General features: G+C 41.7%; 1 protein-coding gene across 2 annotated transcripts in view; it reads left to right on the plus strand.

Annotated features, from left to right (window-relative positions):
- Nucleotides 1–5,879: 5,879 nt before the first annotated feature.
- Nucleotides 5,880–25,563, plus strand: part of LOC142590273 (uncharacterized) — a 31,817-nt gene continuing 12,133 nt past the window's right edge. Inside the window, exons 1-5 of one of the 2 annotated variants that reach the window (XM_075702245.1) lie at nt 5,885–5,982; nt 9,041–9,067; nt 12,537–12,575; nt 19,291–19,323; nt 25,420–25,446. In XM_075702245.1, coding sequence (XP_075558360.1) covers nt 5,943–5,982; nt 9,041–9,067; nt 12,537–12,575; nt 19,291–19,323; nt 25,420–25,446 — 166 coding nt within the window. In that variant the 5' untranslated portion in view covers nt 5,885–5,942. Of the gene's footprint in view, nt 5,983–9,040; nt 9,068–12,536; nt 12,576–19,290; nt 19,324–25,419; nt 25,447–25,563 lie in introns of both variants that reach the window. The other variant, XM_075702247.1, reaches the window with a different exon arrangement.

The following is a 25,563-nucleotide window of genomic DNA, read 5'->3' on the forward strand; positions in this document are numbered from 1 at the left end:
CATGACTGCTAAGTATCGCTACTGACTGAAACGCCCCTTCAGTGTCTATGAAAGCAATGTCGACGGGGTCCGAGCTAACGTTATCCAAGTTTATCAAGGAAAAAAAAGATGAAAAAGTTACACAGAAACTCCCCTACGAGTTATCTAAGTATGCGTAAGCAATGTACCACTTGCTCATCCCCACGCATCCCGGCGTCATTATGCATGTTACGCAACTTGATGCGACTATTATAAACCTTTATCAACTCTTTTTGGTCGTTATCAACCTTATTGAACATTCGCTTATCAACGTTGCATAGCGAACATGATGGGGCAGATTTAATTAGGATAGAGTTTATTGCGGCACTTGAACCCGCAACCATTGGTGTTAGTTCAGGTGAAGTTAATTAGCCCTACTTATTTATGACCGAGGTAAGAAACTCCAACCCTTGAATACAGGTGGGAGTAAAACCCGTGACATTTGGTGACAATTAAGTTGGGTGAATTAACGTTAATTTAGTGAAGCTCGCGCAAAACTACTATTACATTTGCTGAAGGGGATATGTGATGCTTTTACGGTGGTTCGGATGCTTGTTTTGAGATTTTTCTTTATTGAAACATACGCTGTTCTGTGCGTTGCATGGGTGATCTGAATGAATATCTACCTTTTCATTTCACTTTGCCGAGCGCTTATAGCCCCTTCCTTTTACGTGCGTATGAGTCAGTGCTTACGGTAGTATGAGCCATTCATTGTCTTACGTGAAGGACATGTCTCTCGTTGGGTAGACATAGAAGTGCTTACGCATTTAAAATTACGATGCACTTAAGGATTTAAACATCTACATTGTTCAGTCGTGAGACGGCTGACGACCGACCGTTCATACGTAATAAATTCGTATATTTCTCCGCAATTTTCAAATCATTTTCTTCTTTGAAAACCTTTGCTAACGTTAGCTGGGAAACACGGTATTGAGGGTTGGGGATATCTCAGCCTGTTCTCTTGGGTCCTTGAAGTGAAGCGTTGTTCTGATTCTATTGGAAATTACCTTGGTAAATATTTGATACAATACTGGAAGCAAACGAATGAGCCTATACTCCTTCAATGTTTTACTGTCTCTCTGCCTATGGATTAGAAGAATGTTCGCATTCTTCCAACGTTCGGTACACTTAAATTCCGATGACATTTTGTATAAAGAGCCGCAAGCTTTTTGAGACTAACCACCTAGTCTGAGTATATTGACTGTTATTATTGCTCATACCGGTTCTCCCCGGAACATCTCTTGCCAGGCCCTTCTAACGGCGTTTTTAGTTATAGAAGGAGCCTTTGTTTCCCTTTCACTAGTTCTCATATGAAGGGTGCGTGGTTGTTTTGGGAACTATACAGGTTAGTGTAAGAAACTTCTGCGGCCTCTGCTTTCATATATCCTCAAAATTGCTCATAGCATTACGCTGCTTATATTTCGCTGCGTACATCCTGCCCAGTCCTACGTCATGTTCTCTTTTCACGGGTTTATTTCATCGTTCATTTTTTATTTGTTCCTCAATCTTTGAAGCCTTCCAATTTTGAACATTAATTTCAGTCTTCTTGTTCATGAACTTTGGCGGTTCAGCAAGTTCGGTCTCATCTCTTGAGTTAGACACTTTCATGGCTTGTAGTTTCTTTATTAGACCTTTTCAAACACTTTCATGCCTTGCAGTTTCTTTATAAGGCCTTTTCCTACTTTGGCGACTATAACTACTTTCCGCCTTGGCGTCTTATCACACACATAACTTGCTGCTTGTGATATCAGCGTAGTTACCGTTTCATTCATTGCCTTTGCGTTATCTACAGTTTCCTGTTCTAAAGGTGCACATTTGTTTCGAAGCATGACCCTGAGCTCGTCCGCTGTTATTATTCCTGTGTGTACATTAGCCTGTTTCCTCTTGAACAATTTTGCACTTTTTCGCTTCAAACTGAGGGCAATCAGTTTGCGGTGGTGGGCACGGAGAAATAAATATATTTGATTTTTCGTTTCCCTACTAGGGTTTTTCCAATTTACTTCCTCTTGCGACACTTCCGGGAGAAAGTATTCATTATTGAGAGTTGATATTTTTCTTTCAAATCGACCAATATCGTTCCTCCACAATTTCTAAATGTTCTGTCATAGTTTCCTAGCAAATATTAACATATAAGCTTGAGAAGAAGGCAGAGACTGCGCCAATATCGAATAAAAAAACGAGAATGCTATGTGTACCATTAAGAGATAGGAGGAGAGCGGGGTTCAGAGAGATAACCATGATCGCCGATATTGTAGTTGACGTCAGGAAAAGAAGAACAATGAAGCATATCCATCGAGTTGGGATCTACATACAGCGAGCTTTCTCTGAGTGCATAGAAAGTCGAAACACGAGTGTATTAAAACACGCATGTGTATACACACACACAAGTGTGGGTCCACACAAATTATACCAAGCCTTTCGTTAAGCTGAGTTGCTGACTACTAGCGAGTACGACGGTCGCCTTCAACACAACGTGGCGTCAGAGGCAGCGCGAGCATACGTTAATGGCGCATTCCGAATCGATTTTCTCTTTAACAGGCCTTTATTCCTTCTTTATCATGCAGCTGTGCATGCGCTCAGGCAAGCTTTCTGGTTCTTTCTTTTTGTTTCCCGAAGACGACCGGCCCCACCACTACCGCGGATACCCGGAGGCGAGTGCCATCTTGTTGTGGTGAAAGGAACCCAGCGCCGTGCGCAGCGCGCGTACTCCGCTCTGGTTGGTTGGCTTATTCGGCAAGAGAACAGCCAGGCTGCAGCGCCCAGTCACAAAACCCGCCATTGCTCGCAGAAAATTATTTCTTTAAAAAATGCAGCTGTTGAGGCCATGTCATGCGTAGGGCAGATAACAGGTGGGCCATTAGAGTTACAGGGCGGGTACCTACAGAATGGTTACAACGTCGAGGACGGCAAAAAACTTCGTTAGGGCGAAGAAACTAGGCAATTAGCAGGCGGAACTTCAGTCAGCTTGCAGAAAACAAGAGTAATTGGATATTGCTGGGAGTGGTCTTCGTCCATGAAGTAGAGGTAAAGATAGGCTATTGATGATAGTGAAACGCTTGCTGTTTCAAGCGTACGATTGTGCTGAAAATAATATGACATCATTAAGGGTACAAACATCAGTTGATTGCGCTCAACCCTAGCCGTCCAACAAACTATGTGAAGAAAGCTATCCGCTTCGGAAAGACAGCAATGCAAGAAACTTGGAAATTTTCTGCAGGATCAGAAATTTAGTCATAACTATTCGTTTCTCATTCTCAAGATGTAAGCGCGACTCGGCGTAGATTGTTGTGAAACATGTATGTATGCGGCATTGAAAATTTGTGGACTTTGTGATTTCTTCACTCATGTAGATAAACACTTATACGAAATTCTAAAGTTTCTTCTGAAAAAACGTTATCTTGAAGTATTTTCCGAACTTTTAGAACCTAATGTTTATGAGGCTGACGAGATGTCGCCTGTTTTAAATGTCGTATATTTGCAAGAAAACAAGTCAAGTCGTTTGCGACATTTTCATCTTGTCTAACATGACAGGCTAGTCAATCTGTTGGGTTGTATGCCTTCCTCTAGCAATTTCTTTTTCTGTTGCAGGCTTAAGGTCGAACAGTACGTTGATGTGTGTCCACATCGTTCTTCAATGTCTGTGTACGGAAAAAAAGTGCATTGAGGTGTGATGATCATGGATCAAGTTTTCAGAACACAGGTCCGCTTTGGTGGATATGTGACATCCATTTGTTAAAACTTGGTGAAGCGAGTTTAGGAGCCGATTTGGTTAACGTGAATTGTGAGAGTTAATGCTAATTATACGCGCGATTACCTTGGTGGTTCGGATATATGTTCCCAATGGAGTGAGTGGTTCGTCAAAAAGCATTAATACCATGATAATTCTGTCAAGTAATCTTCGAAAATGTTCGAGACACTTCTCACCTCATGCTTATGGCAGCAAATGTACCTTACAAAGGAATAATTTCTTGCTGAAGCTATAAATGACTGTTATTTGAGCAATGCCTACGGTGCACTAATGTTATTTAGCCAAACGAAACAGCAGTAGAAATATGTTAAACTGTTGCACGGGGACTCAGCAATTGTACTCTGTGAAAGAATTTTCAAATGACACGAGCTGCGTGCGTACGACACTCGCGGAGATGAAAGGCATCAATAAGCAGATATATGTTGATCAAGATTCTCAACGCTTATGTATTCTTATTCATGACTGCTCACAGTGCAGTGATATAATCATAGCGATTCTGGCTGCTTCTTCTATTACTTGTGATAAGACGCAATACGAAATCATAAAAAAGCGACGTCGAGCAATTCTAGTTAAGTGAGCATCTTAGCTTGCCGTTTCTATATACACGGCATTGATAGCAGTAATATACGTTTGTGCATATGCACGTATGCAACGACAACGATGGGACGACAAAGGCGGCGTAGCGACGATGGCGCGATGAGAATCTGAAATTATAAAGATTATGTAACAGCGAGAGCATGACGACCATAGCATACGGACAATTGGATTATGAGGAGCGTATTACGATAATGGCTTCATGCCAACTGTATTACAAAGATTCTATGACGACCATGTCACGACGATGACGAAAATAGCCGGATCAGGATGTCATAATAATGATGATGGAACAACAACGACGGTACGAGCATGATGGTATGACTACGAATACATGAAGGCACAATGAGGAAGCATGAAAACAGCAACGGCAAGAGAACGGGGGCATAATCACGATTTAAGGAAGGCAGCATAATCACGATAGAATGACGAAGAAGGGACGGCATTGGTGGAATGACGAAGGTGGTAAAACGATGCCGACAATGGGATGACGTTCTGAAGTGATGAAGTTGATACGATGACAGCTTGACGGCTAGGACATGACCACCGTGGTACGACAGCGAATGTGGGCCGACGATGGTGCGGCGACGGCGGCATGGCGAGGGTAGGAATACAAAGTTTGATAAGCCACGATGGAACGACCATGATGGCGTCGTGATAATGCCGCCGTAACGAATGTTTGATGACGAGTGTACTACACCGGCAAGATAAGGGCATAAAGACAACGGGCTATGACACGGACAAAAACAGGATGGTGTCACTGGGGCTGCATGGCGACGTTATATGCGACAACGATGATTTTCCGACAACGGCGTGACGAGAATTGAGTGGCGCAGCTGGGCTGATGACAATACAACATCCGCAAGAGCATGACGACAATTGTATGACAATCAGTGCATGATGTCTGTATGACGACGATTGCGGGATGACGATGGCTCGACTAAAGGTCGAACTGAAAGCTGGAATGACGACTGTTCAATGTGAACGATGGCATCACGTTCACGAATACATACTTAAAACGCTTTTCGTAGATAGAAAGGCTCAAAGTGGATAAAAGGGAAGAAGAATGGTAGTTGCATTAACATTACCGCGCTGACTGCGAGCTTCCGTTGGTTCACGTTCTCGTTCTCGAGATGGTCACGTTCACAGGAACATGACCGTCTCAACATAGCATGAGACTTCGCGGTGGTCCAGGAAGCCAGGTGGGTCGAAACTCACTTGCTACGAATAAAGTTTTTCTGTATGTCTGTCTAACTCACAACGCTTACCTCGTGAACCGAAAACATGATAGTCAAAGCCACTGTAGAAAAGAACATTTCTCGCTCAGTGTGACCGGAACGTGAAACAAAGACTAATCTCTTTTGCCCAAAGGGCAAAAAATGGCAACTGAAATGAGTGATATCACGAAGTACGTTGAGTGTTGACAGGAAACGAAGCAGAGAAACTGAAATTTCAAAGGAACCCTTGTTCTGCCGTCTGATTTGAAAAAACGAACAAAACATTACACACTATAAATTTAATAGCCATGGCCTTTCGACTATAGGGACGCTCCTTTACTTTAAGTCACTTGTAGGAGCAGGTCATGAGACCTTTCTGGTATTTAGTTCTCCTCGTTGGATTAGGTGAGTTTTGAATCTATTCTTTTGTCATCTTTCTGCAATACACTTAATTTGGTTCTGGTCATAAAGAAGTATGCGTCCGGGTTGCGGGAATATTTTACTATCTGCAAGTAGAATAAATGTTTTCTGCTTTTATGAGAGAGTTATAGGTGGTCCTTGCAATTCTTTAATATTGATGGTGCGACCGTAACAAAAACAATACAGGCAGCATTTTCAGTAGTTTGCTGCCTTTAGTAACTATATGAAGTGACCAGTACCAGTGAAGGAGGTATCACACCCACTCAGGTTGACTTATTGCTTGTATGAGGGCTTCATCTTCTGCCAGCCTTCAATTATTTCATGTTTGATTACCTTGCCCAAGAATGCCCAAGACTGGCTGGTGGCCTGTGTACAGAGTAAAAATCCTTCCGTACAGGTAGCAATTGAATTTCTTTAAACCGAAAATCAAGGCGAGGGCGTCGCGTCCACACTGTGCAAAGTTTTTTTTGTACTGGTGTCACAGTTCGCGAAGCATATTTAATCGGCCGTTCGCCTTACGCCGTCTCGTGAAAGGTAACCGCCCCGAGGCCGTACGATGACGCGTCACAGAAGATAATGATCGGCTTTGTTACATCGTACAAGGTTAAGACGTGGGTGCTTGTGAGCAGCCTCTTCCTCACGGCGAAAGCGATGCTGTGTTCCTTCATCCAGCGCTACTTTTCTTTCTTTCTTAGGAGCCTGGAAAGTGGCTCCGCGATTGTTGTGGCGTTGGTCAGAAATTTTTCGTAAAAATTTAACATTTGCAAGTAAGCCTTTAGTTCCTTCCTTTTGGTAAGCTGGGGTGCTTGCAAGATTGCTTCTTTCTTTGTGTCGGTCAGCTAGATTCCCTCTGCGTTTACCTAGTGACCCAAGTACGTCACGGAGTCTGAAAAAAACGGCACTTGCCCTCATTTAACTTGATCTTGTATTCACGGAACCGGGCTAAGACACGCTCGAGTGTCTTTTGGTAATAAGCTGAGTCCGAACCCGCCATGACGACGTCGACTATGTAACACGCAACGTTCAGTATGCCCCTTAATGCTTTATTCATTTGGGATTGAACAATTGCAGGTGCACTGCTATCCCCTACGGTAGACTTTGGAACTCAAAAATACCCAAGCTCATGCTAATTGTCAACAGTGGCCTGAATTCAGGAGTAAGAGGATAAATCCAGAACGGAAAACACGGTGCCGTTTGCTGTGCTCGAGTAGAAATCCGCTCTCGGCAGTGAATAATAATTGGTTTTATTACCTGGTTGATGGTTATTTGGTAGTACCCACCAATACTTTAAGTACCATTTCTTTTCTGGATAGTCGCGATTGGAGTTGCCCAATTACTGCGAACTTGCTTTATTATATCCTTGTGTAGCATGCTAATTTGCTGTTTATTTACGGCTCCTCGTATTGCGAAAGCGACTAGTCTCGCGACGTAGAACAATGGTGTGCTGCCTGTGTGGAGAACTTTTTCTTCGAACGCTCATATCTCTCCCAGTTCACTCGAGAAAACGGAGTGAAATTGGTTTTTGAGTGCCTGTACCCTGTCTTCCCAAGTTATGTTTCACATTTCTCGCTAGTTTTATTTGAGAAATTCAAGCCAATTCAGCAATCAATCAATCAATCAATCAATCAATCAATTTTTATTATGCAGAAAATAATATACATATAGAGGTATACAGAAGGAGGTCCCATAGTTAAGCAGTACCCAACAGCGACCCAACAACACGGGAAATCGTCTGCAATCGTCTTTCGGTACCACAACTTCTCACTGGCTGGTTATTGTGTTTGGCCACTACTCCGCACTCACCCTCCAGGTGAAACTGCTCCCGCGTATACGTACGTAACAATACTTGGGACGGGGTGCACCTTACGAGTGGAAAAGTTGCCTTGCACCACGCTTTCTGGAACTATCGTCACAGCCGGGCCTGTGTCAATCTGCATCTGCAGCGGTCTGCTGTCTACCTCCACGCTTACCTCGTAGCAGAGCTGTGCCATTTGAACGAAATGATATACTTCCGTCTCAATTTCTTCCTCCGAATATTCTACCGCGTTAATTTGTTTGCTCCGCCAAAGCTCACTTGGACACATTTTCAGCAAATGTCCTGTCTTGTCCAATCTGCGGCACCTAGAATTATTGTGCTAGCACTTATGTGAGGAATGGTTCTTGCCAGATCGCTCGTATTTAATATTCGGGCACGACTGATTAGAAGCGCCGTCGCCTTCCTTTTGCCACATGAACTAACGTAGGCACCGCTCATCCTGACAAGGAATCAGCCTTTATTTTCCGCTGCGCAACTCAAATATATAGGGCGTGTGTGACGTCACCGGCTGCCACAGATAATCGCCTGCGTGGTGACACACTGGGAGGCCAACAGCAGGCGGCACTATCATCGCTACCCTGGCTGGCGTTATCACGTTACCACAGTAACGACGTTTTTTTGTGATCCTGTAGGTGGGTAAGGAGGAAATAAGCAATAGAGACTAATTGCATTTTTGGGTTCGCAAGATTTGCATTAGGCCGGAGTAAAACATAAAACATAATTACCTGGCTCTTCTTTAGTTCTATCAAAATATTAAGTCACAGCTAAGAACAAACACTAACTTTCTGCATAATGGGACGGTTCTGGATATGTCCACCTTAAAAAAATTTTCTGGACAAATTGTTTCGTAATAAAATATTTTCGCGATATAGTATATTAAATAAGTGTATGGATAAGACATCTTATGAAAACTATCATGGAAATACTGCCGGAGATGTGTCGCATTAGTAGTGACTGATGGTATTTCAGTGCGATTTCATTCTTGACTCACACACAATGGCCAAATTGCGTTTTGGCACAGACGATAGGGAAAATCCCTGGATCAGCTTTGCTGCTTGCTAGTTTAGGTATGGTATGCGCGTGGGACCATTGTAACAGTGTAAGAGCGGTCTTGTGGCAGTTTGAAAATGAATAATAATTCGCATGCGAATTTTTGCTAAATTTAGACGCTAACCATTGCTGAATTCCTGATCTGAATGAATACCATGGCGAACTTTTTTTTGTTAGTTACTTCGGAGAACCCAAACAGTAATGGTAAGTGCCTTTTTTAAATTCTGCTATTAACAAGAAAAATGAAGACATAGCGAGCGACAGCCCGTTTTGTGTCAAGAGAATTAAGCCTGCACTAAAATGCAACAGCACAGCAAAGAGAAAGCTTGCTCTCCTATATGAAATGAACGCACTTGGGGATGGGAGGGGGTTAAAAGGACAGCATGCGTATAATACCATGAGTCACATACGAAGACAAGAATAAGCCTGTGTACATATGTAGGCTGAAAGTGCTACTTTTGAGGTACTGTTCTACTGCGATTGTTTGCTGAATACGCGCAACTTATAATTTGCGAAAACTTCCTAAACCTATGTTGGAACTCTGGCCAGCGTTACTTTATTAACATTTATTATGCTCGCATGTGGCTAATTGATCGCTGTGTTTGCATAAGTAATTAAACATTGGAACGTCTGAGAGCATACTGAGTAGAACTCACGTCTGTATCCGCAGGTGATGTATAACTGTTGCATCTCGATTCTACAATTTTTTGATAGGCCTTTTAAGCATATTTATTTTACATCAAAATTCTAGCGATCCCTGCTACTGAGATAAGTGTGCAGTCGCACACAATCCGCCAGTTCTCTCAAGAAATCAGATTTTGTCTGCAGAAGTGAGCTGCAATTTCTTAGAAATTCCGCATGACTTCGGCCGTATGTCCAAGATTATTTCCCATAGATACAGAACATCATGACCTGGCCATGTAATTGTCCACAAGGAAACTGCTGCTCAATATTTTTCCAGTCGCATCCAAGTAGAAATTTATTCGCAGAATATTGACAATGTTCCTTAGCGTTTTTTCTAAATTTCACTAATTGTACAGTATATTAGCTTGTGAAGAATTAGAATTAAAATATATATTAAAATGTTATTAGTACGTGGAAGGTATAAAAATAGTGTATGGAGTTTAGTTTTTAAAGTTACTGCCTCTTCCAAACCATGTTGCTCTTTCGGCAATATTCCAGTACAAGGTTAGTGCTTCTCTGTACATTGACGCGCCGTTTTGCTTGTTATCAGTACTTTGACAGCGAAATAAAAGTCGATTTGTCAGTTACGTAAGTTCTATCAAGTTCATATATTCTCTTATTTCGTACCCAGAAGCTGTGAATGAAGTCGTTAACAGGGAACTTGGGCACAAATGTTTTGTATGTTGATGCATAAAGCTAGAAAGAACAACGGTAGAAAGGCAGTGTGACGCACTAAGTCTTCATCATGATTATCTTGATTGGCCGACTGAAAAATAAGTGAGTTCTCACAGGACCATTGTGCCTTGTAGCTGAACGTAGTGTGGCTGTGCTACATTTCTTTTGTCATTTGTCGGTGAACTTGAAGGACTGCAATATTATATTTGCTTTACTTATTATTTGAATCTCCTCATTATTTTCTCTATAACATCTTTATGAGAGTAGCACCCACAGCAAAACATGCCGCAGTACACTCTTACACAAAGGTACACCCTTTGGGGTGCATATCTGCACACAACAATAATCGTCATCTGCCTTGCTTGCGTTTCCTTTCTTGAAAACTCGGCGCCCGCTACTTTCCTGTCGGGAATGATATGTCATGGTGATAACGCGTATGCCATTCGTTACTGGGAGCGTTAAAGAAAGGAAAGGCGGAAAAGACAGATGACGCTTATTGTTGTGTGGCAAGATACAATTCAATGGTGTAATTTTATTTTAGAGTGTACTTATGGTATCTGCTTGTACCTTTTTTTGTACCCATCGTTTTTAATAGGCAATGGTCTCTATACCCATGTTGTTTAATAGTCTTCATCATTGTTTCATTTCTTTCGGATTTTACTAAATATTATTGAAGCACTGTAGACTATATCAATAACTGTCATCGCATTTATATACAGATGCAGCCAAATAAATTTCTTAATTTTGTACTAAGGTGGATAAACCAACGTTCAATGTGTAATGTTAGTGTTCCCACACTTTCGAAGGCACCAGCTGATATTTAAGAAGGCGAAATTTTTTTCTATTGATGCATTGTTCACAAAAAGTATGCCAGTCCGAGGTAGCGAATTGGTTAAGGTTTTTGCGGTCCACCTTGTTCAGCCATAACGAGTTCTCTTGATAGAATTGTATTCAACGTTTCTTGTTTATATAATTATAGAATAACTCGCTTGCCTTCTTAAATCGCACACGTTTGATAGTACAGAACACACCCGGCTACAATAATCAGCACCTGCAGTAACATATACTGTATGCGCATTTGCATGCATCTGGCTACGCAACTGCAAAGGCGCATTTCTTCAATGTATGAATGAAGCATGTGCATTGGAGGAATGACTTACCAGACAATTTTTGTCTAACAGCAATTCTGCTCTGTATACAAAAAAATTTCGCCAATACATTGGTGCCCTTGATTGCAATCATTTCTGTAGTTTATCATCTATGGACCACCAAGCCAAATTTTATGCAATAAAATGGAAGTTTTTGCACCATAAGGTTATAAGTTGTTTTGTTAACTGCGAGAATGCAAAGAAAAATACATTGAGCTAGTAAATTTTCATTGAAGGCGCACAGTTTTGCAGATGCAGCTTACGAATCGTAGCCTTGATCAGAATATGTGAAAAAAAACGTTGTACGCTCATATTGGTAATTGGAACACTAATATGCGAGAAGGCTATAACATATAAAATTGTTATTACAGCAATAGGTTGCACCTATTAGAACATATAGGAAATATTGCTGGGGGAAAATTCTCAATAGAAGGTTTTTCTGAATAAGCTATACCTTGCAAATGTGTGGACTAATATTATTGGTAGCTACGGCGAAATTATATATAGACGAAGTGTTGCCGCCAAACATAAATTTTCATCGAAAGGTATTTTTGTTAGGATCTATAATTATTGTTCAAGAAATCACCTTATAATGTAAGTTTATTTAGCTGATAAATTTGCAATGCATCAATGAGCAATGCATCAATGCAATGCGTGATTGGGGAGTTTGATGCAATTTCCTATCTGTCCCATGAAGAATATGCAACTGGTCAAGGTATGCTTGATATGATAATATTATGGAAACTCGACCTACCCAGTTACACATGCCCAGTAACCCAGGTTGGATTCAAATATGGTTATTGAACAGTGGTTCATACCCATCGGCACATGTCATGCCACATAAGTTGGCCTCACAGGTATTCATTGAAGATTAGCACATACCCTGTCATGCAAGTGACCCAAGTTGGTCTGACTGCTGGCTTTTAAAGCCGTCAGCGCAGCATCCCGATGCATGCTCTACACATTCTTCATCGATTACTCATTGACCCACTTCGGTGGGAACAAAGTTAAACGTGGACTTACATATCGCAATTTGTTTGAAGATTCAAAGAACGGAAATCTCAACAAAACGTGTTGCATTAATAAACAGTTATTACTGTACTATTGTAACTACATTATATATATTCAATGACACCGTACCTCAAGTATTATCTCTACTCTGAAAGATGTTCCCGGATGTGGTGACCCAAAGTCAGGCAGCAAAGGTGAGCTCTACATGTGTTGCACCTTATATTAAGCTACAGCTTTGTATGAATGTTTGAGTGATGTATCAGCTTGATCTAGAATGAAAATCAAGACTATAATGCTATATATCGACCCAAGGTATTACATTTATACTAACCGATTGCTTCTGGTGGAGACAGCCATTTAATGAAGTAGGACAGTGGGTGAAAATACAGCTGAGGTACGTTTAAAAATTATAACACTAAATGTTTTAGTACTGCTGAATGACTAGGAATCTGCTTCACGTTGGCATGAAATTCGAGTGGATAAGTATGACAGAAAAAAATTGAAAAAAGGTAAACTGAGCTGGTAAAGTACAAAACGTAGCGGGATGTAGACAAATGCGGGTGAAATTCGAAATCATCAGTGCAAATTATATAGTATTATAATTGACATATTCGAAAATGCGAAAATTCTTCGTTTATAGAAGACGTTTAGTGATATGTAAGATGCATTCGGTCTGAGGCATTGTATGGTATATGTTGTTGCTTGTGGATGATGTGGTTGGGGAGTGAGTTTGAAATTGTTCTGTATACAACGTGGCTTGGGGATGCCATTAGGATGCCCTTCTCAATTAGAGCGCAGTGTGCTTGTTTGTGGTATGTAAGGCAGTTTAGCTAGTTTTGTGTCTGACAGTTGAAAACGCAGCCTGGTGTGATTGATATGTCATGTCGTAACCACAACACTAGCATAGCCGCTGATAAAGCAGGTATTAGCAAAATAAACAGTCGTGTTATATATAAAAAGAATATTGACAGATAAGTTCAGTTTACATATGCAGAAAACGAAGCATTCTTGGTGCGATTGGCTCACGAACAATTTTTTTGCCTATACGAAGTATGGGTTTCGAGGTATATATATATAGTAGTATTAAAGGGCAAAATGTTCGCTTATTGTGCTTTGCAGAAAAAGACGACTTCGCTTTTCAGCCTTTCTCTTCTCTGACTTCTTGCGTGGACTCATTACTTTTTTTATATTTTGGTGGTGGAAACCTCGGTGCGTACTCCTTTCCTTCATCGTACCTCTCCAGGGACCTTCTACTCCACAGCTTCGCGGTGCGGGTGGCGGGGTGTGACTGGATCGTTCATTATCGGCGTGGTGACCAGACATCTACCTGAAGAGCCAATCGGATGGATCCAATCAAGACAAAGTGGTTGGCTTGATGAGCACAGAATACAAAGATTCTGCAGCAAGAAAGGTTGCTATGGCAGATCCTACTGTGCACAAGCCCAAGCTTTTAAGTATCTTTGACCGTTTATCTCTTAGCAACAACGAGCTCTCGAAGCTTAACGATGCATTCGAAGTGCACATTGCCGACGGTGAGCTCGAAGCAGATTACGTAACTCCTGCAAATTATAAAGATCCAGCCATCAGAATACTTGCCGAGAGTGGCTACAAGATAGGCGCTTTGGAACGCGTCGACAGTAGAGCGGAGTCTGCTCCTCAGAATGTAACCAAGGTGGTTCCTGAAGTGATGCGCAGAATTAGACCAAGGCTACATCCTCCCATACAAGTTGATAGGCTTTGGTCCCGGGCTGTCAACTCAGGATGCTATGCTGCTGATGAAACACCAACGTATACAGGCCAGCCCAGCGCATATGAAAGCTCTTTTGGGATTGGATGTGGAAAAAGCTTTTGATCGTATAAAGCAGAAGGCAATACTTGGCGTCCTCTCGGATATGGCGTTAAGTAAGATGCGTTTTAACATGATTAAGTACCTTCTTAGAAATCGAACTGCACAAGTCATGCTGGGTGAACTTGAATCAGAAGCTAAGAATTTGGGAAATAGGGGCACTCCACAAGGGGCTGTGCTCTCACCCATGCTATTCAATTTAGCAATGTACAAGGTTGCAAGATATCTGGAGAAAATTGAAGGTATACATTATGTGATATATGCTGACGACATAACCATATGGAGTGCCAAAGATAATGTAGGACAGACAGAGACCAGATTGCAGGAAAGTTTATATGTTGTAGAGAACACACTGAAAGACATGGGGTTGAAATGCTCGGCAGCCAAATCAGAAATCTTGGTCATTAAACATCGCAGAAAAGGTCGTAAACCAAGAGGTAACATTCCGGAAGATGAACCAAGAGTGTGCTTATACACTCATGAGGGATCCGCAATCAGGCTAACTTAAAAATCAAGGTTCTTGGGTATCACATAGCCGGAAACAATGCTAACTATAGTACAATACAACATATCTCAAATAAAACAGATGAAGTCATTGGTTTACTGAGGAGAATTACCAATAGACACAGAGGCTTAGGAGAAGACAGTGCTTTGAAGCTAATACACGCCTTTGCTCTCTGTCACTTCACTTATGTGGCTGGATTATTCAAATTGAGGATGGAAGAACTTAACAAACTTAATGGGATGCTCAGGAAGCTCGTTAACGTAGCCCTAGGGATACCAAGTAACGCTGCAACCCACAAATTCATGAGCCTAGGGGTGCACAACACAATGAAAGAAAGCGCGGAGGCCCGACAGCTAGCGCAACACGAAACATTGACAAACTCAGGAGATGGCAGGAACATATTACTGGCAATAGGCGCAGAACTGAATACATCAAGGAGCCCAATAGAGGCTGGAGTAGAATTAAGGATTGACGCTAGGAACAAGGTCAGAACCAACCCTTTCCCCAGAAAAATGCATCCAGTATATAATGTCGGAAGGAGAAAGGCAAGAGCTAAAGCACTCTTGCCGGAAATAGAGCTGCAGAGCCAACTGGCAGCTATAGTTGATGCTGCCTGGGTGAAATGTATGAAGCATATGCGGCCATTGTATCAAATTATCAAGGGAATGTGCAAGACGCTGTCACTATGTTTACCAAGGACCCCATGGTGGCGGAACAAGCGGCAATTTCTCTAGCCATCAGGAATTATAAGTGGGCCTGCATCTACAGTGATTCGAAATCCGCTATAATGTGTTTTGATAAAGGCTAAGTAGCTGGAGTTGCAGCTAAACTTTTTGAAAACATTGGGATTATGAGAACTGAAATCCGATGATTTCCTGCACATATGTGGAAGCTGGACGGGATTCGGGTAAATCTCAATGAGGCTGCTTATGACTTGGCACGAGGACTTGCTAACCGCGAAAGTCACAACCGAGCCGTTCACCCTCAAGACAGGAAATCTAGAGATCATTTATTAACATGCAATGACATTAACAAACATTACAATTTAGGACACAGGCAATTGCCATTGGCACATTCAAAACTGAACAGGGCTGAGGCTGTCTCACTTTGCTTATTGCGAACAGGTATGTATCCCACACCGTACACCATTAATAAAATATATCCAGAGAGGGCCATTAAGATGGACTGAAACAATTGTAATGGTGTCATTTGAATCGGACATGCTGGCGGGGTGCCCCGCGACTCTCCCCGACCTCGTTGAAGAATGGACACAGCGGGAGAAAAGGATTCAAAGCCCATTGTTTCAGGACCTACTATGGGCCATCAAGAGGGCCCATGATGTCGTTGAAGGGCTTGGCCTTACAGTGCCAACGTGGGAGTGGCCCGCCTTGGCTTAAGAAGTCGAGCCTCCGGACCTGATTACAATAAAAGTCTTCACACACACACACACAAACACACACGCACACGCACACGCACACACGCACACACGCACACGCACACACACACACACACACACACACACACACACACACACACACACACACACACACACACACACACACACACACACGGAATCTTTATATGCCAATGTTTGGAGGTGAAATTAACAACTGGGCAGCCTTCTTGGAGCCGTTCGAACCGATAGGTCATCTCAACAACGCTATATCGACAACGACGAAGTTTTTCTATTTACGTCATTATCTTACGGCGCCAGCGGCAGCGGCCATTGTCGGTTTACCGGCTTCCGAAAATTGTGTTGGAGATGCCGCAGAACTTCTCAAAGAACGTCTTGGTGGTCATGAAATCATAGAGCAGCACCACGAGCCAGCGCTTGGCAATCTACCTCGTGTAAAATCAGGAAGCCACCTACGAGGCCTCAGGCAGTCTTATGGTATCATGCAACCAAATATCCGCGGTCGGATTGCGCTGAACGTACTTACTCTCAGTTTCTCTGCTATGATATTCTAAAGAAAGCGCTGCCACATTACATTGTTCTAGCATATACGTACGCGTCGAAAGCGGAACCAGACATTTAGGCAACATGGGTCTGATACGACCCTCTCAAAGCCGAAAGTCTTGGAGCCAGCACTGGTGGGTGCAGAGTTAAAGAGCGGCTCATGTTCACAGGTATTGACTTGAAAAGTCAAGAACAGTGCAACCCATTGTTACAACGTTGTTTACATGACTATGCAACAAGAACTCTTGGTAAAAACACCGCTTTTCTACTGCACAGTAAGTCATACAGCTAGATCGAGTATTTCTTCTCTCGATCAAAGAAGCATGCCACAAGCACCTGCGACGCCAACCTCACTCTTTATAAAAGAAAGAGAAGCTAGCTAAGGATAACCGCTGTTATAGATGTACATCACGAGGTCAGCAGGCACGGTCTTGCAACGTCAGACTCACATGCTTAGCTTCGAATGGAAGACACGCCTCGAGTATGTGTTACCCTAACTACAGAAAGAGAGATCCTACTGTGGAAACTTGTAGTGCAGGGATTTTCTTGTCGCAATCAGTCATTCTATACGACAGAGATTGAACAAACGTTGGCGCTAAGACTGACAGAGAAGTGCAGCAGCAGACTTTTCGCACCTTTGACATTAAAATTACCAGGTCAGGATATATCAGAGGGATTCTGGAGGAAGGCAGTTAGAGATCATTAATCACAGAAGATCTCGCTGTATAACTTCAACTGCAGGTGCCTGAAGAAACCCGCATTGCATTCATCACACTTGGCAAAGCATCACGAAGTACTGCTGAAGTAGGAAATGTTAAAGCACCAGCACTTTTTCGATATACAAATCGTTCAAGCAATTGCACTTCCACTTATCTGTAACGACATTGCTGCGCGGACACCTGATAACAACTTCAACCAAAAGTTGCAATTTGAGGGCAAATTTCTTGCTGATGAAAACAATTTTCTGGAATCGAAGGCAGATAACGGCCTAAGCACGTGAGAAGTAAGGAGCATATAAATTCCAGAATTGGTCGCAACCAACACGGTGCTTGGATGGGCACTGCAAGGACCCTGTGGCCAGAAAGCCTTTTTGTTTTGCTGCGTCGCTAACCTTATGGCCTCCGTTCTTCGAACGGTTAGTGATGGTAAAACAACCTCACATATTTTCCTGTCGTTTTGGCAACTAGAAGAAGTGGGCATTGAAGATCCTGGTGAACCTCCTTCACATGAGTCCAGTGCACATTGCCAAAGAGAAAAACGCAAGAAAGAAATGGTTCGGTGTTGGACTGCTCGCGTCCGCTCATAGTTTTCTTATAAGCTATATCTGACTTAATGAGCCTCAATTTAAAGCCATCTATACTTCTCTAAATGCAGACGGCAATCAAACTCTGCCAACACATATAATTACAGCAGTAACGCATGTCAAGCTGGTCAAATCGAAACACGCTCAGCACCTCAGTGCGCTGGCTTGCCAGCTAGAAAAGGTGTTCTTATATACGCATGCGTGCGTGGCAAAATGGTTTCAAATCAGGCTTGTGAGTCAGTGGTCACGTTCAAATCATTAGGATGTAAAGCTTTATCCATATTTATTTACCATTTTATGACGCCGTACTGATGAGTTTGCAAAGTCACATATTTTGTTTGAAGGCAAAAGGACAAGATTATGGCTAATCCTTGTAGTAATCATCATTAGGATGCTGGCTGAGTCACCCTTCTTGCAGCTGCCGTTGACACTGGCGCCACAGATCTCTCTAGCAATTACTGTATTAAATCCTATGCTTGAAATTGTAAACTACAACTTCGCTGTATTGTTCATAGTGGCACCACCACCCCCGCAACGAATTTCTGCCTTAGAGGCGATATAAGTACGAAAAAGTACCTCGAATTCAGTAAAAAAAGTTTCCTTCAAAACAAAAGTTCCATAGAGGGCTTGTGTGTGCTCCTCGGCGTCTGGGGGTCCTGCTGGGTAATGTTCTTGTGGTTTTGTTTGATGTCTACAGGTGGGAGATCGTTCGATGGTTGGATCATTGCCAGAAATAAGGTAGCTGATCGGTTGCGTATTTGCGATGCTTTCGAATGAATCTCTTTTAGGGCGAAATCTGAATACGTAGTATTCTCTCCTGTCAGTGAAGGCACATATTATAATTTAGTTTATTTAGAAGGCCTCCTTTCTTCAGGCTTCATCTCGGGGCACCGAAGCGCACTTTTAGTATCACTTCGAATACAACGTGGAAGTTTGGTTTGTTTAATGTAAGACATTTGGCACCACAAAAATGAGTATGTGAATTGAGACAATATAAAAAGCACAGTCAGTGTTTTGATTTATTGTTAATTCAGATTGAGCATGCACCGAGCGCTCCTTAAAATCATTCTTCTGATCTGGTGGGTCTTTATAATTGTTTTGCAAGCTCATTCATTTCCTGCCTACTCTCCATAATATGGCGCCGAATATAGAGCATCTATAGATGTAGGTAAAGAAAGTTACCGATAATAGGAAGCTATCCTAGGATTCCTGCTCTCACCTTGTTTGTTATATCTCTCCTTTATTAACGCACGAAGAAGTTTCTTATAGTGTACTGCGTTTTCCCCCACACATGATAGAAATGACTCCAACCACGCCTACAACAAGAATAGGTAAGAATATTGCATGGGAGTATTTCACATCTTTTTTTAGCTCCTGATAACTGTTCTGAGTTCAGGAAGATTCAAAATTATGGCACATTGTAGTACTTCAGCTAAAGTATACTGCACTCAGCTCACTCTACCTATGAAATTTGGAGCTAATTATGAAATTTCACATTTGTGCAAGAATTCACTCTATCAAATTGAAAATAGTACGCTGCGGAGTATGTAAAAACAAAGCACTACACCTGACCAGTGTTATAGTTTGTTCAATCTGGAAAAAAATTATGTTTATACGGCTGGTAAGAATACGATCCACATAAAGCATCAATTCAGTCAAAAATATTACAACATCGAGGCAGTGATATCACGCAATGTAGTGGCGTTAAAAATGAAAAATGGGTAAAATAAATTTCTCCAAATAATTTACACATGGCATTACTACGAGCAAAACAAGCTCAGGCCGCGATTGTTATAGAAAATTCAACAATTTGCTCAACAAAGAAATACTGGTGGTATTTGGATTTAGACACCATTTAGAGCACAGATGACTAGTGGGAGATATGGTGGGTTCAAGTATTATAAAAACACCACCATTTGTCCTTGCAGTGTAATTAGACGCTATATCTCCCTTTAATTGTGTGCTATTATTACAAAAAAGCTACAAATGCAGATCTCATAGTTGATACGAATCCAGGCATCATACTTTAGTTCAAGTCGTTATCATCAATGCAGGGGGTTGTATTGAGGGTTGTAGCACAAGCACATAGATCTTTCCTGTGCTGCAGTACAAATTTAATGAATACCAAGACTTTACGTTATGTTCTGGAAATTGTAGCAGTTGAAGAGAGAAAGAAGGGGACGTCTCAGAGGCCAACATGCATTTCTATGTTTCGTGTTTCCTTACGCTGGCTTAAGAGCGTAATACAAACTTAGGAATTCAAGATGAGAGGAAAGCCGCACAACCGACACAGCTGCTAAGCAACATCTCCTTGAATATATTTCTTCACTTTAATGGTACTTTAATGTTTTTATTCGATCAATGAGATAAAATGCAAACTGCCCTCGCTCAGCGACTCCAGCTATTAGAGTATCTTCGTATACGAGGGTAGCATGAGGTTGACGACCCAGAATGCTCGAGAAGTGAACTCATACTCTACCCACCTACGTATTCTTCGTTCAATTCCTAATGGTTGAATGTGCGTATCTTTATTTCCTGATAAAATTTGACAGCAGTTAGCACCTGAGTAATGGTTAGAATCGATGTGTTAGCTTGCAATGAACATAGCGCTTGTGTAAATACTTTCATAGCTCCTGCAGGTCATTGGTATTCTTTATTTGGAAGTTTAATTTCGCGTCATGTTTTCCAAGCCATTACGTGGTCTAGAGTGAAAGTTAGAAGGCGTAATCGTTTATGTATACACACATTTTCAAAACATGGCTGGGTAGGATGCCTCCCTGCGTTTCTGCCCCACATAGTAGAACATTAAGAAGGCTTTCCATCAACCAAATAGTGAACTGTTATTTTGCATCATAAATATTTCCTTCACGCGCTTTACGTTCATTATGGTAATTTGAAGTAGTCATTATTACTGGAGATTCCAAAGCAACATCTGTTGTTTTTTCACATCATCTCACAGCTCTATACCCAGATGATAAGTATGCTTTAGTCGAGCAAATGAAGCAATTGCTCTTAAGGAGCCGATGGTCCTCTAAAGACCGCACTATAAGCTTTGGAGCCGTACCACGCAATAATTCGCCTAAACTCCATCATCCCATTGTCATGATTTATATTGTAACTAAGGCGTTCTACGTTTGTGATTCTCTTAGCCATTACTCCGCCTTTATATCGGTGACTGAAAGATTTACGCCGTGCTTACATTCATTTTACATATTGAACGAACCAATCCATCATTCACAGCTGACCATATTCTGTATGCAAACGACGGAAACCCTGACTACAGCCCCATTCTATGACATTATAAACGGGGTTTTTGGTCGCAAATAGGCATGACGTGATCTCTTATCAAATACGGCTGTTGGGCTCCGTGCCCTATCGCTATTTGCACTGAGAAAAGTCTATCCAGGACTGCTATTCCTAGCGGCACAGTAACAGAGGTGTCACTCGTTCCCCGCTTCACGATTTTGTGGTAGCTGCAAAACCGATTACAGCATAAAAGCCGTTTGACGTTAATCTGCACGCTGTAAAATTGCACTGCTCTTAGAGTATTCCAAGCTGTGTGATGATCTGTCGCCTGCGAGACCATTTCTGTAGTGATTTCCACTATTTCCACCAGAATGTTATATATATATATATATATATATATATATATATATATATAGGGGTTTTTTTGAAAGTTAAGCTTGCAGGAAAGAGACGATGAACTCTTTGGAAGCCGTATTTACTAAACATTTTGCTAGACAATTTACTACAAGACGATCTACTACACGTCAGAATACAGCGGCGTACTCTGACGAAGGCGGGTCCGCCAGCCACGAACGTTTAGTAAATACGTCTTCCAAAATGTCGTCGTCTTTTTCCTATGTGTATATATATATATATATATATATATATATATATATTGTGACGTAGTAGTTGTCACTACGTTTATTCCGACTCGAAGATACGGCGAACCGATCACGCCCACAGCACGGATCACACTCGAGAGCCAGCCCCACAAGCGATGATGAAGAAGAACCCCATATGAGCCCCACATGATGATGATCATGTACAGATGACAAAGAATAGCTTATATCTGGCTACACTAATGTCCCCTCGCGCGAGAGCGGCCATCCTGGCCGCAATTCAAAGGGGCGGTGAACGCCTCGTGGAAGGCTTCATACGGGACACGTGGACAGCCTCAGCGGCGCGGCAGCGGCGGTCATTTGGAGCAATAACTGGTACCATGCGATAGTTAACCGGAGAAGTCTGCTGCAAGACTTTGTAGGGGCCGATGAACCGAAGTTGAAACTTGTCACACAAGCCAGGAGTACGAACTGGTGTCCGGAGTAGCACTTCGTCGCCAGGGCGGAAGCACACGACGCGATGAGAGGCGTCGTAATGCTGCTTGCGGTCCTGTTGCTATATATATATATATATATATATATCGAGAGAGAGAGAGAAAGATCGTTGATCCCCTTGCGAGATTCATGTGTCCATGTATTCTCAAATAAGCGCCTTGTCAGATCGTGAAACCCCATATGCCCACAAAGGCAAGGCATGGGCCTACCCTAATTGTTGTCATATCTTTATAAGCATCAGCATATTTCATATGCCAATTTATGGCGTATGAAATTTTCTTACGGAACTTATCGTATTAGGCCCATTGGCATAGCCGTTTCCAGGCAGTAGTTACGAAATTCAAACACAAATATACGATATTAGCGCCTATATAGGGGCGCTACAAGCGCCAAAAATTATAATTATATAAAATAGCAACTTGCACCTACATAAGGCCGTTATAAATAGTAATGTTTTTGGCTGACTTGGATGGTATACTGAATTCATATTTTACCTCGTGACAAAAAACTCAACTAAATCACAAGCAATAGAAAAGAGAAGTGGGCTACTTGGTATTTCACTATTGTGTGGAATACTAAAACAGAGCAAATGACGATAGACGAAGAAAGGAACAAAAAAAGACACTCGGTTACTCAAGAAGACAAGAAAAGGGATAGGACTAGTACTTCTCATGTTTCATCTTTTCTGAGGTGTCGTGTTTCATGAAAAAAAAAGACAGATTAGTTTAAATAAAGCTTATGTACAGCTAAACAGAACGCTAATATAAACTGTTAAAAAAGTTTGCTGTAAGTGTGTTTGTACCTGATGCCATAGGCTGATGCGTGGTACACGCAACGCTAATGAGTATCAGTGAATGAGAATCAGTGGATGAGTACGTTTCAGTGAAATTTGCGCCATAAACGATCTCTTCGCCAACAAATAAGGTGTGGCTTGTTCATGCATGTATATGGTTATGCGAACGATTACTACAATTTTGTAGATAGTCATTAGATCATCGACTAACGTCCTCCGTGCAAAAGGGCAATGAACTCTAAGCCGACTTTTCCTCAAAAAAATGGGGCAGCGGGAGTCGTACCAGTGACATAAAAAACACGTCGATCCCACGCTCTCAGAATTGACATAGCTACGTTTATACTACACAGGGTTTACACTAATGGATGCTATGAAATTGCTTCGGTAGACAGCGCAATGATTACAGCAGCAGAGAACCGCTGCTTTTTTTTTTAAAAAAAAACTTTAGTTCTAAGACATTTTTAGTTATGTCGTACTTGTGTAAAGAGAATTTTTGCAAATGTACCAGAATAGGCCTTCGTACTTACTTTTTTTCTTATTTTGAAAACTCTGTTCGTCCTTTCACAGGAGCATAGGAAGTTTCCGTTTTTTAGATGGTCATTTCAATTCTAAAAGCACTGTGATGCATGCATTATATTCAATTCGCTAGAAAAAATAAAGCAGCATTTCAGCTACGGTTTAGCAACAGATATCCCCGAATACACAGTAAACTATCTATGCATGCACCTCACACACCGTTTATCACTGTCGGATCGTACTACGTGTGTCTCTGCCAATGCATCGGAAGCATCCCGATTTTTGCTCCCGAACTTTCGCAGTGCGGTTTCTGTGCGTGTGCGGTTTCAGTGCGTGACCTGGCTCAATTACGATTTAGTCGATCTCACCTTGAGAAGGCCCTTTCTAATCTGATCATCACATTAAAAGTACTTCATTAATTCGTCGGAAAAATTCAAAATGGAGGTAATATTATTTCTTTTATTTAAGGTTTTCAGTCAAGCGTACATCTCAAGTCAAAATTGATCTGGCGTTACAGTCCTCTTTGTAATATTGCCTTGCTATTCATACAATACTCGAAACGCCACGTTGTAACATTGCGAAGATTGCACAACTTCAGCTACGCCCGCATATATGGAGTGAAGCCGGCATTTAGGTTTTTACCACTTAGACGTGGTATCCGCCTCTTGAACAGCCTCGCAGATAGTATTGCTTTACTTATAAATCATGACGCCTTCCATAATAACCTAAGCGACCATTATCGTGCTATCAAGTACCAGTAATTATCTTTTGACTTCTTTCTGTTCTTTGGCAAAGCGTGCGCACATATGTTGGCTTGTGATTTCTATGAAGTATCATTTTGATATATAGCAGTGTTCATAATTTTGTTGCTCTTGTTTTTAGTATTTTATATGAACACTGTTCGAATTTTATGCGTACAGCACCGTTGCTTTTTGGGCTTGTTCGTGCATGATTTCAATAGAATAGATAGTGCGCTGACGACGAGACAGTAAAATTCAGACACACACGAACAGTAGGAGCGCTCGTACTGTTCGTGTGTCTCAGTTGTACTGTCTTGTCCTATGCGCACTAATCATTGCTATTTAAATATATGCGTACACACGTTTGTAACGCCGGTTATGTGTCAATGCTCTCTTTTCATACCCGGCTTTGTTTTCGTTGTTGTTTCTATTACCTTACGAAAGTGCCAACTGTGTGACTATATATAATTTGTAGTTATACCGCTGGCGATAATCTTCTCTGTTTATTTGCTTTTTGTTTGTCCTTAGTGATTTGGCTATATCTTAATGGTTTGTCATGTCATTTTTGAAGATTGAATGATTGTTTGTTTCCTCGCCATGTTTGGTACCACAGTTACCATGAAGTGGGGATTTTGCTCAATGCGTCTCTCGAGCCCTGTGATATGTTTGTAAATAAAAAAGAACCCTAAAAATCAGGAGTTACATATAGCGCGATAATTTTTCATACGCTTCAGCTTCTCACCTCTACATGCTCATCGTCACCATTCTTGGTCTGTGTCAAGGGCCTTTCGCATGAGAGAATATAAAGACTGACGGCCCAAACGTTTTGTGACAGTGTACATCAATGTGCGTTGCGTACTTACGTGCCAAGAGCGCTAGCGTACACAGGCTGTTTGTTTTGCATTGCACGATAATGAAAGTAGCAGTGTCGCAAGCAAATTAGTATCCTAGCATTCTGTTGTGGCCTTGCATATGCTCTATGTCTGTGGTACTTGTATAAAATGAAATGATATATATTGTACCCTCCGTTCCTACTAGAAACTACCTCTACTACGACTACTGAAGGTAAGGATATTCGACCTCATTACTTCACGTCATCTGTAATTCTCTGCAGGCAACGTTTCCGGACGATTCAAAAATTTGAACGTGTGATTACGATTTCTTTTTTTCTGTAATTCATAT

This window comes from Dermacentor variabilis, chromosome 8 (genome assembly GCF_050947875.1).
Source record: "Dermacentor variabilis isolate Ectoservices chromosome 8, ASM5094787v1, whole genome shotgun sequence".
NCBI lineage: Eukaryota > Metazoa > Arthropoda > Arachnida > Ixodida > Ixodidae > Dermacentor > Dermacentor variabilis.